The sequence below is a fragment of the Sylvia atricapilla genome, chromosome 19 (assembly GCF_009819655.1).
Source record: "Sylvia atricapilla isolate bSylAtr1 chromosome 19, bSylAtr1.pri, whole genome shotgun sequence".
Lineage (NCBI taxonomy): Eukaryota > Metazoa > Chordata > Aves > Passeriformes > Sylviidae > Sylvia > Sylvia atricapilla.
Genome location: NC_089158.1, coordinates 4189534 through 4204011, shown reverse-complemented (window position 1 = coordinate 4204011; position 14478 = coordinate 4189534). Strand labels below are relative to the sequence as shown.

Here is a 14478-nt window from a genome sequence, read left to right as displayed (position 1 = left end):
AGCTCTGCCTCAGTGTCCCAGCCTGGCATCACCTGCTGGTGGCTTGAAGAGGGGAAGCAGGCAGCTGCCCAGAGGAGATGGTACAGCTGGGGAGAGCTGTGCTCAGCTGGGGCACACACATCCCTGGGCATCACCAGCAGCACTCTGGGCGGCCACACCACAGCCCTGTGACACCACAGCCACACCCCTGAGCCAAGGCCAACCACAACCAGGTGACACTTCAGGTACCAAACACTCCCTGAACAGCCTTTACAAGATATTTGCATCCCACACCAGAGCATTGCCCTTGCTGGGGAGGAGAAGCCCTGCCAAGTCATGCATGGACCTGGAATAGCTTTTTGTTGCTGCTTTTGGTGTGTCCCCAGAGGGAGCCGGAGCTGCAGGAGCTCCCTGCTGTGTTTGGGCATTTCCCTGGTCAGAGGTTCATGCCCTGCTGTGTTTAACAGCGACCACTGTCCCTGGGAACAGTCTCGCTTTGGGAAAAACTCTGCTGCTACACCCAGATCTGGCCTCAGGAGCAATCTGGCAGCTGCTCTATCGTAAAAAAACAGCCCAGAAATTCACAGAACCAGATTTTTCCCTTCTTTAGCCACACGGTAATAGGATTTTACACTCTTCAGCAAGGCAAGGGCTGCACAGCTCCACCAGTGCTGACAAACACGGCACGAACAAAAGCCAGCTACAAGAAATTATATTCTCCTTTTATTTACCTATGACCATGACAATGTAGGCTTTTTTTTTCTAGCTGCAGAGATGCTTTGCACTGTAAACTGGGAGGCAGGCAGTGCATCCTGCCCTGCCAGGGCCAGCAGGGACCCCTGCTTCCCAAACACAGCATTGTTATCCAGAGTCAGGAGAGCAGCTGCTGCACAGAGTTGCTTTTCTCCATCACCAACCCCTCCGTCGTCAGGGCATCGATATAGTGATATTTACACCAGGCTCCCCCAGCGGCCCGCTGCCAGGGAATGGGTCTGGCACACAAAACCTGCTACCTTACAAAATCTACACACCTGGAAAAAGAAAAAGGCATCCGCTCCGCCGGAGAACTCGGCCGCGACACACACAAATATTGCACTTGTAACTTGGGAATGGGGAGGACACGGGGGTTTCCTATCACACAGCAACGTGTCCAGCTACGGGAGGGCAATAAATAAACGAGGGGTGAGGGCAGGAGGGGGTGCTTTGCACACCTCCAGCACGGGGCAAGGACCCGGCTCTCGCTGCTCCCGGGGGGACCCACCACGAGCCAAGGAGGCGCCGGGCTCCTGCCAGAGCTGTTCTGGGGCAGCCGGGAGGCCCCTCAGCACAGGGAAGCACAGCAGCATCCTGGGGCTGCTCCAGTTCACAAGGCTTTAATCCAGGACGACGTTCGTGTCGGTGTCCCCTTGGCAGAGTCCTGCAGGAGAACCCCTCCTCCTCGCCGCTCTGGGCTCACTCTCCACCTTCCAGCAACGCTCACGGCTGGGGCAGGTGCTTCACAGTAGTCTCGTGGGAGCTCCCCTCCTGGCTAAATCCACGCCGGGGCCACCCCAGAGGCGTCGTACCAGCGATGGTGGGACGGGGTGGTGCAGCAGTACCAGACTGCTCGGCCTGTTGGTCCCTTCAGCTGCCCCGTGTCCCTACGGCCCGGGGGCACGAGCAGGACAATGAGCTCCCACCAGCTCCCAGGAAGGCTTCCACTGCCCAATTCCATGTAAACACACAGCTCCCAGCCTGCCCCGAGACAGTCCTTGGGCCTACAGTGGGGAGCTGCCTTTCTTCTGGTTGATTATGTCCAAGTAGAGGTCGGAGCGGAGGAAGCGGGGGTACGAGTCCTTCTCCATGAGCCCATAAATCCTCTTCTGCGCCAGGTCGAAGCAGCTGCGGGTGATGTTCTGCAGGTTCTCCTTGGTGTGCTCCCGTGTGTAGGAGTCCAGGTTGACCTGTGGGCAGAGGAACCAGGGCTGATGAGCAGCTCTCCAGGCAGCCACCACACTGGGAGCCGCACACCAGCCTGAGAGCCAGCCCTCACCTCCTTGCAGGACTGGATGGCAATGTACTCAGCGAAGATCTTCTTGGCCTTGGAGACCATCTTAGACTGGGATTTGATCTTCTTGAACTCCTCGCAGGCCAGCCAGAACTCGAGGTTCTCCTCGCTGAACTCGGTGCGCAGGAAGGCCCTGAAGGCAGCGAGCCCGTCTGTGGAGGACAGGGACACGGCTCTACTCCTGCTCACAGACAGGGAACAGCCCCAAAGACCCTCAGCTCTTGCAGAGCCGCAGCCCAAACCACCTCCCTGCACTGCCCCAGAAACCCCCTTGTCCAACAGGCACCAGTGGCACTGCCAGGCCAGCACAGCCCACCCAGGAGCTGAACCACCTCCCCAGCCTGGCTGCAGCACCCAGAGCCAGAAGGGAGGCTGGGCTGGAGGGGGGACAGGATCCCCTGGCCATGCCCCTGGGCTGGGGGAAAGAAGAGGTGTCTGAGAAGGGCTGTCCTCCCATCTTCGGGATGTTCTAAAGCAGCTCCTGCTCCATGGAGCAGAGACACGGATCTCTGGGCACAGACATGGATCACTGTCTCCTCCTCCCCAAGCTGTGGGGCTGCAGCCCTGACCTGAAGCTCTCCCTGGCTCCTGTCACCAAGTTCCCCCCTAGGCCAGTCAGGAGCAGGAGGGGTACAAACAAGAGAGAGGCTAATTTTGCTTTGTGCATCCCCAAACAGCGGAAAGGATTAACAGAGGAAATCCCAGCTTTATCCAGGCACGTGTCTGGATATTCCCCTGGCAGCAAACACAAGTGGAAGGGACGGACATACACTTACATTTGTGCAGCAGCAGCTTCTCCAGGGAGTCTCCCCACTTGAGTGCTTCCTCGGGAGTGGGCCTGTTAAAAAGGACGGCATGTTGGCAAAGCTCAGCAGCAAAAGCTGCTTTTGCTGCCTGCTAAACATTTCCAGTGGATTAAAAGGCAGGCTGTGAGCCCAGCACGGCTGCTCCCAGCTCCCAAATCAGCCTCCCGCTAAACGTTTCCAGAGGATAAAGCCACACTGTGTGCCCGAGGGGCTGGCCCTGGCTCCCACCTCGGCACTGGCATTAGCAAAGCAGCTGAAGGCAGAACTGGGTTCTGCACCAGGCAGCACCACAGCAGCTCTGCCAAAGGGAAACTGCTGCCTTGAGGCTGGCAGGAAGAAAATCCAAGCCCAGGAGGTCTGTGCAGGCAGCTGTGGCACTTGGGGTGCCTGAGGGAGAACTGGAGAAGCTCCGGGTGGTGCGGAGCTGCGGAAAAGTGGGATTTCAGCTGCCCCATTCAAGCAGCCAGGGAAGCTGCCAGGAGCAAGAGCAGGGAGGGCTCGTCTCCAGCTGCTGGAGCATCTCCAGAGCAGAGTGGTTTTTCAGACATCCTCTGGCCAGTTAAAAGTTCCATGGACAGGCATTGGGAGAACGCTGTTGTCAGGTAAATTTCCAGCCCAAGCTGCTGCGGTGCCACCGCGCAGGCAGGACCTCTCACCCTCCAGCAGGAGATTTTCAGCCAAAAAAACATTTTAAATGCTCTTCCAGATACAAAAACGTTGTCCACAGCTTCCCCAAACGGGGTGAACACAGCCTCCCTGGAGGCGAGGAGCTCCAGACCACAGCTCGTCCCCAAGCCCCCACGGTCCCCCATCCCCACGCCACCCGCTCGCAGCACCTACTTGAGCGATTTGAGCACTTTGTCCAGCTTGCCGGAGGGGTTGGCCCCGGGAGACTCGTTCCGCCGCCGAAAAATCCCCAGCCGGTTCTTCATGTCCTTGGCTCTAGAGAGAAGAGCGAGGGTGAGCGGGCAGACGGGCGAGGCGACCCCCGGCCCCGCGGGGACCCCGCGCCCGCCACCTACTCCTTCATGGTGTGCCGGCGCTGCAGGCTGCCCGTGTGCGGCCTCTGCACCGCCAGCAGCATCTCGGCGTGGAACTCCAGCGGCTGCGGCTTGGACAGGTCGCGGAAGAAGGGCATGGCTTTGGGGACAGCCGTGCCGCGGGGACAGCCCGTGCGCTCCGCTCCGCCGCCCGTCCCAGGCGCGCTGCTGCCCGCGGCGCCCGGCGCGGATCGGGAAGTGGGAGGGCGCAGCGCGGAGCTTTAAGGGCGGCGCGGGGGGAAAGGCTGTGTCAGCCCCGCCGCTGTTTGGGACGGCCCCGCCGTTGCTGGGGCAACTTGAGGAAAGGTGGAAAAATCAGCGCCGAGGCGGATAGTGGGGCCTTTCAAGAGACGGCGGGGAAAAATAATCACGGCGAGGATTTACGAGGGCTATTTATAGAGCGCAGGCATCCCGGCAAAGGCAGCGGGGCCGGCGGCGGGGCGGAGCGGACTGAGGAGCAGAGAGGCGACAGCGCTGCCCTGTGTCCCCACAGATGCGCACCCCACGGGTGTTCACGTGCCTTTAGTGGCAGCCCGTGTGGGGCATGGCCGTGGGGACATTTCCAAAAGGGAGCGGTCGGCAGTGGCAGCGCAGGGCACTGGAGCAAAGACACCCCGCTCTGTCACCCGCGCACGGGTCCCGCCGTGCTCCAGCATCCCTGACAGACAGACTGACGGACACAGGGCCGTGGGGCTCGCGGCTGGCCCAGAGAGCTGCCCTGTACAGGCAGGGAGCTCTGTGTAAAACACAAAGTTTTACAGGATTTTGGGAAGCGCCGTGGGAACAGGAGCCCCCCGGCACGGGCACGGAGGGACGGGCGGTGCTGCCCCCGCGTGGCGCTGCGCCGTCACTGCACCCGCGGGGACAGCGACACGCGGCGGGACCGGGATGGAGCGGCCCGGGGGAGACGGTACCAAACACCTCCCTAAAACCCCCCAAAATTCGGCAATGACCAGTTTGAGCGCTTGGACCTTGCTTCTCACTGCCTTTTCTGGCAGTCTTCTCCCAGTGACAGTGATCTGTCACTCACTGAAAAGCAAGTATAATGCTGTCTTAATTACACGTGGCTGGAACCCTTATAACTGGAAAGAATTACAGCTTCCATCTGTGTTTTTAATTTCTTCCATTTAAAATACCTCTCCTCGATCTCATCATAAAAGTGCACACAGACGGGGTTTCACTGCCTGCGGATATAATGCATTTATCAAAACTTAAGAGCATCAGTCCTTTCTCAGCACACACGGACTCTGTGCCCTCTAAATCTGAAACTTCTTATCTGACATCTCATTAGACAAGCGACTTCAGTTTTCACTCCTTGCTCTTTCTGATTCTGCGAATTTAATGTTACAGGACCTCCCACAGGTAGCACAGCAAGGATGCTCAGAGAAGCCACCTCTGCCTGGCCAAGCCATGCCCAGGGACACGAGGGCGACAGGAGGGATTCAGGGCACGGATACACCACCCCATCCCAGGTGATGTCCTCCAGACCCACAGCTCTCTCCAGTCCCAGGAGAGTAAAACAAAGCAACCACTGGGAAAAACGAAAAGAAGTGCAACAACCCCAGGGCTCAGTCCAGTGAGCCGCAGAATGATTGTAGAGGGCAATCGCTCCCCGCAGTCCCTGGTGCCGTCCATACCCTCACGGACACGGAGAGTTTCACTGCCCTCACACCCCCTGGGCTGTGATCCCAGCAGGACACACGTCCCGCTGCTGCCGGGCACCCGCTAACGCGGGAGAAGCGGATCCAAACACGGAGCCTCCCGCTCCAAGCGCCACCTGCCATCGCCTCCCATCACCGCGCTGCCAGCGCCGCCGGCAGCCGGGGACCCGCCAGCGCACGGGACGAGCCATCCCACACAGCCTCGAGCAACAATTCCAGCAGTGTTCCCACTTTAGCAGGGCAGCAGCCCGCACCCAGCGGGGCTGGCGGAGCACTGAACACCCCTTGTGTGACACACGTGGGTCACCTCCACAGCACGGCCCTCGGCACAAGGCCAGCTGGCCCGCACCAGGCAGGTGATCGCGGCTCCTGGCTGCATTTTCCAGCTGGAACACACCGGGCAAACACCTCCTAAGGAAGTTCCCCAACTTCCACGTGCTGCTTCTCTTGCACAGCCTTGCAAAGGAGTGGCACTAACCCAGGCTGCAACAGCCACAGGCAGGTACAGCCCCCGGCTGCGGCCACACTGCACAATAAATGCCACAGCCAAAATAATTCAATTTAAAAATTGCTGCTTTCACTCCGGAGTTGCCTCTATAAAGTGATCTGCCCAGGCACCCCAACAGGACCTCGAGGCTCAGCACCATCACCCCGCGCTGCTTCCAAACCATCCCCCGGGCAGCACATCCCCGTTCCTCGCAGGACGCCGGCTGTCCTACCTTTCCAGGTATTTCTCGGAAAAGTCCACCATGGCGTGGCACATCGGGGCCGGCAGCGTGTGCCGGCAGAGGAGCGAGTGCGGACCCGCGGGCCGCAGCCCCATAAATAGCCCCGGCGGCGGCTGGCACCGCTCCGCGCAGCCAATGGCGCTGCCGGCAGCTCCCCGGAGCATCCCCCGCCGCTCAAGGTGAGCGCAGAGCCCGCTCCGCCGCCGCCCCTGACCCCTGCCACGCGGCCGGGGGGACGTCCCTGCTGCGAGGGCTTCGTTTTCATTTCGAGGGCTGGAGGCGGGGAAGGGGGGAGAAATAATAAAAAAAAGGAGCTAAAAATAGACGGCAGCGATGAGGCAGCGCGGGCCGACAGTGCCGCTCGCTGGCACAGCCGGCGGGGCCGGGCAGCTGCGTGCGCAGTCCCCCCGGCACCCCGAGCCGCTGGAACCACGTGTGGCTCCTCCACCTGCCCGGCACACGTGGGGCAGGGCACGGGGCACACGGCACGGGCACCCCCGCGGCCCCGGCAGCCGGCCGGATGGCGGCCTGCAGCAGTTCCCTCCTGAGCATCCTCGCTTGTGTGCCTGCCCCGCTCAGCTACAGCTGTGGCTGAGGAGAGCAAAGGCCACGGCTGCCTTGTCCTTGCTTGCAGCCACTTTTTGGCAGCCCGAAGCCTTACCGAGAGCAGCAGAGGGGCTGCCGGTGTCCCTCGGGGGTCCCCGCGGTCCCTGCTCCCACCGCGCTGCCGCGGATGTGCCGCGAGGGCTGAGCCGGGCCCGCGGTGGGAAACCTCCCCATTCCTCCTCCCGGCATGGGGCCAGCGGGAAGGAGGCCCCCAGCTCAGATTTCACTGCTTGCATGTCCTCTCCCTGAACCCGGGCAAGCTGGTTTTCCCAAGAGCTGGTGTCTTCACCCCGTCCAGGCACGGTGGAAGGGGGTGCTCCCACCTGGGCTGGGCAGTGTCCCCAGCACCCTCCCTGGAAACAATCCAACTGCAGTGAGACCCGAGTTCATTCATGGCTTTGCTGCTGGAAAAAGTCAGGGGGAAAAGACAGAGAGCCTGAGGGCTCCTGGTACCAGTGGGGCTCGGCCGAGGCGTCTGACCCCACAAACAACCCTGGCACACCCTGATGCCACCCTCGATGTGACACTTACAGGCTCCTGCTGCGTTTCTTGCGGGAGGTCTCATCCCCTTCATCACAGCTGCACTCAGGGTCTGCTCCACTCAGCTACAGAGGAAACAGAAATACAGTGTCATCACACCAGGACATGCCCACGATGTCTCTCTGTGTCACCAACCAGCAAGGCCAGCGTCCCCACAGTCCCCACACCACACAACCCACGCCCACAGCACCCACAGGGTCCTTTCTCATGATGGCAACGATATGGGACAAGCTCCTGACACGGGAACCTCCCTCTCACTCATCCTCTGCCCCCTTCAGCTTGTGGTGTTCCTGGTCATCCAGGAGCCAGGTGGCCAGTGGCCCAGGTACCCTCCAGGTACAAGGGGCTGACAGTGGTACCTACAGGGAGGACATTCATAATCCCACTCCTGATGCTCCTACTCCTGCTGCTGAGTGGGCACAGGGATCCTGCCACCACCCAAAGAGCCCCCCAGAACTCGGCTGGGCACCCAAAATCAATCAGGAATTCCCAGCAGTCTCCAGGCAGGAGAAATAGAACAGTTCACCTCTAATTGAATTGTATCACTGCAGTTCTCAAGTCTGCCCTCTGACCACTGCTCCAGGGTAATCTGGACAAACCAAAGGGGATCTGCAATGTGCCATGAGCTCAGGGCAGCCCCAGCACAGCCTCTGAGCCCCAAAGTCTGGCAGCAGGCAGCGAGACCCGCGGGACGGGCAGAGCTCGGGGGCTTAGCATTCCATCCATTCCTGAAGCCTGCAGATGCTCCCGGCCAGCCCTGCATCCCGCCCCGCATGCAGCCGACCACCCCCAGCTCATCCCGTGCTCCCGGGGCTGCCAGGCGCTTTCCAGGATCATCACCCCGCCGCCGGGCCGTGGGAACCCTGTGCTCAGCCCCGCAGCCCCGGGCCCGAGCTTTCGGACACTTCCTTCCATTCTGCGCCCGGGTTTCCGGAGTTTATGGGGCCCGAACAATGCGGCCCTCGCCGAGCACCTTCCCCGGGCCGCTCCGGCCCCGGCAGACGGGCTGGCCGGGGCTTCCTGCCATTGTCCGGAGAGGCTCCGGGCTCGGGGACAAAAGGCACAGCAGAGCTCTCCCGAGCAGTCCCAGTGCTCCCCATAATGCCCAGTGAAACAACCAGCCCCACCGCGGGGAGGGGGGAAACGGGGAGGCGCATCAGGCACGATGGGGTTAAATAGGGCTGTGGAATGAGCCCCTCTGAAGCACTCCCAGGTGGGAAAATGACCGAGAACCTTGATGGATGTGACAGCCTTGCAGCCGAGGCCGCAGGGTGCAGCTGCCGCCAGTGCTCGACAGCTTGGTGGAGGAATTCCACATGGGAATTGTGCATCAGTATCCTGCTCCAAAAAGCTCGGAGGTTTCATTCAACTATTCCAAGGCACAGACCAATAGAAGTGCTCCCAAAGTGTGGGCAGAGGGGCTGCAGTAGCCCAATCCCACAGTGGCTCAGGCCCGTGTCTGGCCTCCCTGACTGCTGCACACCCTGCACAGGCAGCTGGAGAGACAGGACAGTGGGAGCACGGTGGGGATGGGGCAGTGAGAATGGGGTAATGGGAGCAGGGCAATGGGAACAGGGCAGTGGGAGCAGGGTGATGTGAGCAGGGAGCAGGGCAGTAGGAACAGGCAGGGATTTAGGCAGCCAGAGCCAGAGCTGCTGCAGGCTTGGAACTGGGAGCTGCAGGAGGTGCAGCCACCACACTGCCCAATCCCTGCCCCAAAAATCCCAGTTTAATGTGCCTCAGAACCGTTTAACGCAGGAGGAGCTCCGTTCACCTCTGCGGGAAAACATCCCCCCAGATGCGAGCAGGATGCGCGGCTGGCGGCTCCCCGGGGCAGGGTGGATCCCCCAGGGACACACAGCCCACCCGGCTCGGGCAGGGCTGCAGGGCTGCAGGGCTGCAGGGCTGCAGGGCTGCAGGGCTGCAGGCTCGGGGCTGCACACACAGCGGCACTGTGAGCTCTCCTTACGGGCGCCGCTCACGGCAGCGCTAACGGGACGCTCTCAGCCGGCGCTGACGCTGTCACCGCCTCTCCGGCACGTGTGACAGGCAGCGACCGTGTCCCCGACACAAGGGTGGCTGTTCTTTATCGGGGGGTAGGGCGGGTCTGAACCCCCCCATCTCCTACCGCACACAATCGTTGGCATCAGTCTCCAAGAGAGTTTGGACTCCCTTGCGGACAGCAGCCCCATCCCAGCGGTCTGTAACCCCGGGAAGGGCTCTCTCCAGCTGGTCAGGGACTCTGACCCCAAAAATTCCTCCAGGAAACAGCAGCAGGGTGGCTTTTTAAGCAGCGTGGCAGGAAGAGGGTTAATCCAGCATGGGTTTAACCTCAGCATGGGTTTAACCCCAGGGTCTGCAGCAGCCTCTCCTGCCAAGGAGCCCATTGCTCTGGAGCAGATTGTGGCTTTGCAAGGTGGTCCCAAGCAGCAAAACGTGGTCCTGAGTTGTGAAACGAGATCCTGAGCTGGGAACTCGACCCTGAGCAATGGACTGCAGTCCTGTGCCAAGCACCAGAGCCCCAGGCAGCACCCAGAGCTGAGGCAGGGATGGAGCTGGGGGGGCTTGGCAGGGCAGAGCAAGGTGTGGGGACAGGGGCCACTCTCAGCTCCCTGCCAGTGTCACCTGGGGAGAATGGCAACAGCTTCCCATGAATGATGTCTGCACTGGCACCTCATTTCCTGCACCAGTGCAGCCAGGGCCAGCTCTGCTCTGGGGGCTCAGGGGACACCCCACACCCTGAGACTGCACAGGCCAGTCCTGGGCAGATGTCCCTCGGCACAGCCTCTGCTGCTCCTCCTGCGTGGTGGGCTCACACATCACTGCTGACCACAGCTTTGTCGTGAGATGGACCCCCCCAGTGGTCAAAGCCCAGCAGAAGGCTGGTGGGAGCAGAGGGTCACACCGCTCCTGGCACCCCCTGCACGCCGGGGACTGTCACCAGGGACTCTCCCCACAGCTGCTGGGAGCAGTCCTGTGCAAGCACAGATCCCCAGGTGCACCTCTGCCACCACCAGCCCCAGCAGGCAGCGGCTGCCCAGGCCATGGGACCTGCCGGGGGTGGATGCAGCCTTGGGAATGGGCACCCACGGCCCCAGCACGCTGCTCTGGGGACATGCCCCGGGTGCCAAGCACCTCCCAGAGCTGGCTGTCAGGGGCAAGATCCCTCCTGACCCTCAGAAGGAGACAAGACCCCCGTGTAGGACACCTCCACCCCCGGAGCCGTCCCAGCACAGCGCACGGTCACGTACCTTCCTGTGGCCGGAGAAGAGCAGCGTGAGCTGGTGGATGGAGCCGCCGTTTTTGACCAGCTCCTTCTTGAGGGTCCTGGGGGAGGGCAGAGCCCAGTGCGGGGCGGTGGCCTGGCTGTCGGAGCAGTTGAGGGTGGTGTCGGAGGTGAAGCAGTGGCCCTTGGCCTCCTGCAGGAGGCTGCCCTCGCTGTGGGTGCGGCGCCGCAGGGAGCCCTGCACGCTCAGCGTGTACCCGGCCTGCCCGCCCGACGTCTCGATCATGCTGCTGCGCTTCAGCTCGTTCCTCTCCAGGTACTGCTCGTCGCTATCCTCCTCCTCCTCCTCGTCTTCCTCATCCTCATCTTCCTCCTCATCCTCCTCCTCGTCCTCGCCGTCCGTGGCGCTGCCCGCCGTGCCCACGGCTCTCTGGCTGAAGGTGCTGTCGAGCCGCAGCTCGGGGATGACAAAGGCTGGCAGGGAGCTGGGCTGCTCCTCTCCCTTGGCCGTGGCCACCGGCTGCTTTTCCGCCGGGAGGGGAGCCCGGGTGGCCCCCAGAGCGTCCCAGGGCTCGGCCTTGGCAGCCGGAGGGACATCACCCACTGCTGCCTTCCCATCCTCCGAGTGCATCTGCCCCGGCTTCTCGGCGTCCGTCTCCAGCATCTGCCAGAGGAAAAGGTAAAGAAGGATGAAAGCAGAAGCACCTCAGGTCTCTCTGGTCACCTTCCTGGGGAGCGTTTCACCTCCTCACACCCCACCCACAAGGCTGGCCCCGATTTGAACAGTGCTAACAGTGCTCTGATGGGGTGGGATGGCATCGTCCCCAGGCGGTGTCAATTCGCCCATTGCTCTGTCAGCACCCATTGCTCCTGAGCCCTGGAACGCCAGGTCCCCTCGGCTGGCAGGAGTGGAATGGTGGCACTCAGCTCTCTCCTTCAGCACCCAGCAGCTCCGGGAGGTTTTGAGGAACTCCGGAGTGCGGGCTCACCTCCAGACACAGAGGCAGAATCCTCTCCCGATGGCTGTGTGTCCCCTGGGAGCTGCTGCCCTGCAGGGATTTTCCCCAGGGGCTGCAGAGAAACCCAGCAGCTCTGGCCCCTCCTGCACGGCGTGAGCAAATGCCAAAGGGAAGCGCTGGGCTCTGCCCATCCCTGGAGTGCCCCAGCTCAGCCCGTGGCTCTGGGCAAGCCCTACAAAACCACAGCCAGTCCTGCCAGCCCCTGATGGGGCTTTAAGCCTTTGGGGCTGGTTTTTTCCAGGTTTCTTTGCAGTCGGGGAAGGCCTGAGCAAGCTCTGATCTTTCAAAGGGAAAAGCCCAAGGGAAAAAACCTCCAAGGTTGTTCTTGTGAGCAGGGGGAGCCTGTGACGAGCCCTCCCCTGCCAGAGTGGGGTCCTGCCTTTTTCTGCCTAAGCCAAAGGGGCAAAACCAGCCCATCAGGGAAAAAAAGACCAAAGGAGAGAAAAATCCTCCCTTTAGGAAGCAATTCCCTCCTACACAGATCCTGGGGCAGGGGCAATTCCACAGAACCATCCCCAGCTAACACGTCATCCAGAAAAGAAGTCACTGTGTCCTCAGCTGAGATCCAAGCATTTTCACAGCTGAGATCCAAGCATTTTCACAAACCCAATGACAACCAGAAACCTGGAGTTAACAAAGACAACCCCTCTGCAAAAATTGGCTTCAGCTTCAAAAAGGGCAGCAGCCCCAGGACTCAACCCACACAGCCTCACATCCCATTGGGAAGAGGCACCCACAGAGGGGACAGAGGCTGTGTCCCCACAGAGGTCCCAGCCTGTGACAGCACCCTTGGGAGAGCCACCCTGCTGCTGGACACCCCTCATCCCCCAGAGCACAGGAGTGGTAACCACTCCTGGACAGCCCCAGGCCAGCTGTGTGCAGATGTTGGGCTGCAAAAGCTGCTGTCACCTCCAGGAAACACCCCGGGGTGGAGGGTGAGCCCCATGTGCACACAGGGGACAGCACAGACACCAGCCAGCAGCACCTGCCTGAGCTCAGGGGGCAAAGAGCTGGGCAGGTTTCCAGGAAGATGGGCAGGAGCCCACATGTGTCCAGCTGTGCCTTGTCCTGGTTTAGCACACCCAGAGGGTCCCTGTGACACCTGTAGCAGAGAGAACCGGCTCTGTCCCACCCAGCCTGGCTCGGCCCAGCATCACCTGAACTGCCCCAGTGAGTCTGAAGACAAAAATTCAGAGACCACGATGTGCTTGGTCCCTTCATGACTGCTCCATCCACGAAACAGCTGCATTTGGTGTCAGGCACAAAGCAAATGCTCCTTTCACCCCATCCTTGGGGCTGTTCTGCTCCCTCCCCACAGTAATTCCTTGTCAAAGGGAATGTTCCCAGCCCCACCAAGCTGCCATTTGCACCAGCGTGTGCCTCAATGATGCTGCTGATGTTTTATTTGTCTTGCAATCACTGTCATCATTATCTCCTGAAATAATTAGAGGAAAAACCCACACAGCCCCACAAAGCCCTCGCCCCAACACTGCCGATCTGCCCCGTCCTTCTGCTCACATTGCTGGGTGCCTGAATCTGATAAGGTCCTAGAAGGAAATGAACAGGCTCCTTTAAAACGAGAGGCATTTGGGGATTAAATTAAATCCTTGCACTAATTCAATCAGAGCCTCTGCTGCTCTTCTCTGGCATGGAGGGGATGGGCAGCAGCCTCACCAGGAGCGAGGGTTGGTTCCATCTCAGGCCGAGAGCATCACCAGGGCTGTGAAATCCTGTCTGCACAGGGCTGAGCTCTGCTCAGCATCACCTGGAGTGAGGAGAGACAGGGGAGGAGAGGCAGCAATGCCATCACTGCCAGCCCACAGATCTGCTCCTGGCCACAGGCACCAGGGACTTCATCAGCACAAAGCCAAGGCCAGCCAAAGCTGAGTTGGGACCTCAAGGATGGGGATGTGACCAGGTTTCACACACTCACAGGATGGTTTGGATTGGAAGGGACTTAAAGTCCATTTTATCCCACCCCTTCCATGGGGTCCAATACCCTGGGGTGCTCCAAGCCCCAGCCAACCCAGCCTTGGGCACTGCCAGGGATCCAGGGGCAGCCACAGCTGCTCTGGGCACCCTGTGCCAGCCCTGCCCACCCTGCCAGGGAACAATTCCTGCCCAATCTCCCATCCAGGCCTGTCCTCTGGCACTGGGAGCCATTCCCTGTGTCCTGTCGCTCCAGGCCTTTGTCCAAATTCCCTCTGCAGCTCTCCTGGAGCCCCTTTAGGCCCTGGCAGGGGCCCTGAGCTCTCCCTGAGCAGCTTTTCCAGTACCTGAGGGGGGCTGACACCTTCTCAGCACTTCAGCCAAGGGGCTGCTTGGTGGCAGTGCTGGTGCTGAGGGAGCTGCTGTCCTTCCACCTCACAGACTCACCCAAAGCATTCCATGCTCTCACTGCAGCAGCAGCACCTGAGGAGCCAGCGGCCAACATCTGGATTTCTGCATTCTCAATGGCTTGGTCTCACTGCTCTCAGCATCTGGGTGTCCCTGATCTCCAGATTTCCCTTTTTTTCACCATTTGCATCTTCCCCTGCACTCAGCAAACTGGTTTTTCCATTCCCAGCATCTGGGTTTCCCTGTCTGCAGCCAGGCAGGTCGAGGGGCTGAGGGGATTTACTCCATCCTCCCTGGAGGATCTCACACTTCACTCTTCCAGTTTCTGCCTCAGACTGAGAGGCCAAGGCAGCATTTCCTGAGAAGGGGAGGAGAAAGCAGAAGCAAGAGCTGCCTCCAAAGCCAAGGATGGCTCTCAGGAGTTATTTTAGGGAAGGAGGGTGATAGGTCTGGGACCAGAGCAACAGAAAAAGAGTTCCTAAGAACGAT

The 14478-nt window shown here is 60.6% G+C and overlaps 1 protein-coding gene across 4 annotated transcripts in view; it reads right to left on the bottom strand.

The window, feature by feature from the left end:
- Positions 1-680: 680 nt before the first annotated feature.
- Positions 681-14478, bottom strand: part of RGS3 (regulator of G protein signaling 3) — a 66527-nt gene continuing 52729 nt past the window's right edge. For 2 of the 4 annotated variants that reach the window (XM_066332551.1, XM_066332552.1), the window contains 6 exons: positions 10659-11297; positions 7399-7472; positions 3673-3774; positions 2803-2864; positions 2012-2178; positions 681-1922 (listed from right to left, as the gene is read on the bottom strand). In XM_066332551.1, coding sequence (XP_066188648.1) covers positions 1737-1922; positions 2012-2178; positions 2803-2864; positions 3673-3774; positions 7399-7472; positions 10659-11297 — 1230 coding nt within the window. In that variant the 3' untranslated portion in view covers positions 681-1736. Of the gene's footprint in view, positions 1923-2011; positions 2179-2802; positions 2865-3672; positions 3775-3854; positions 4073-6252; positions 6355-7398; positions 7473-10658; positions 11298-14478 lie in introns of those variants that run through there. The other 2 variants (XM_066332554.1, XM_066332553.1) reach the window with 2 other exon arrangements.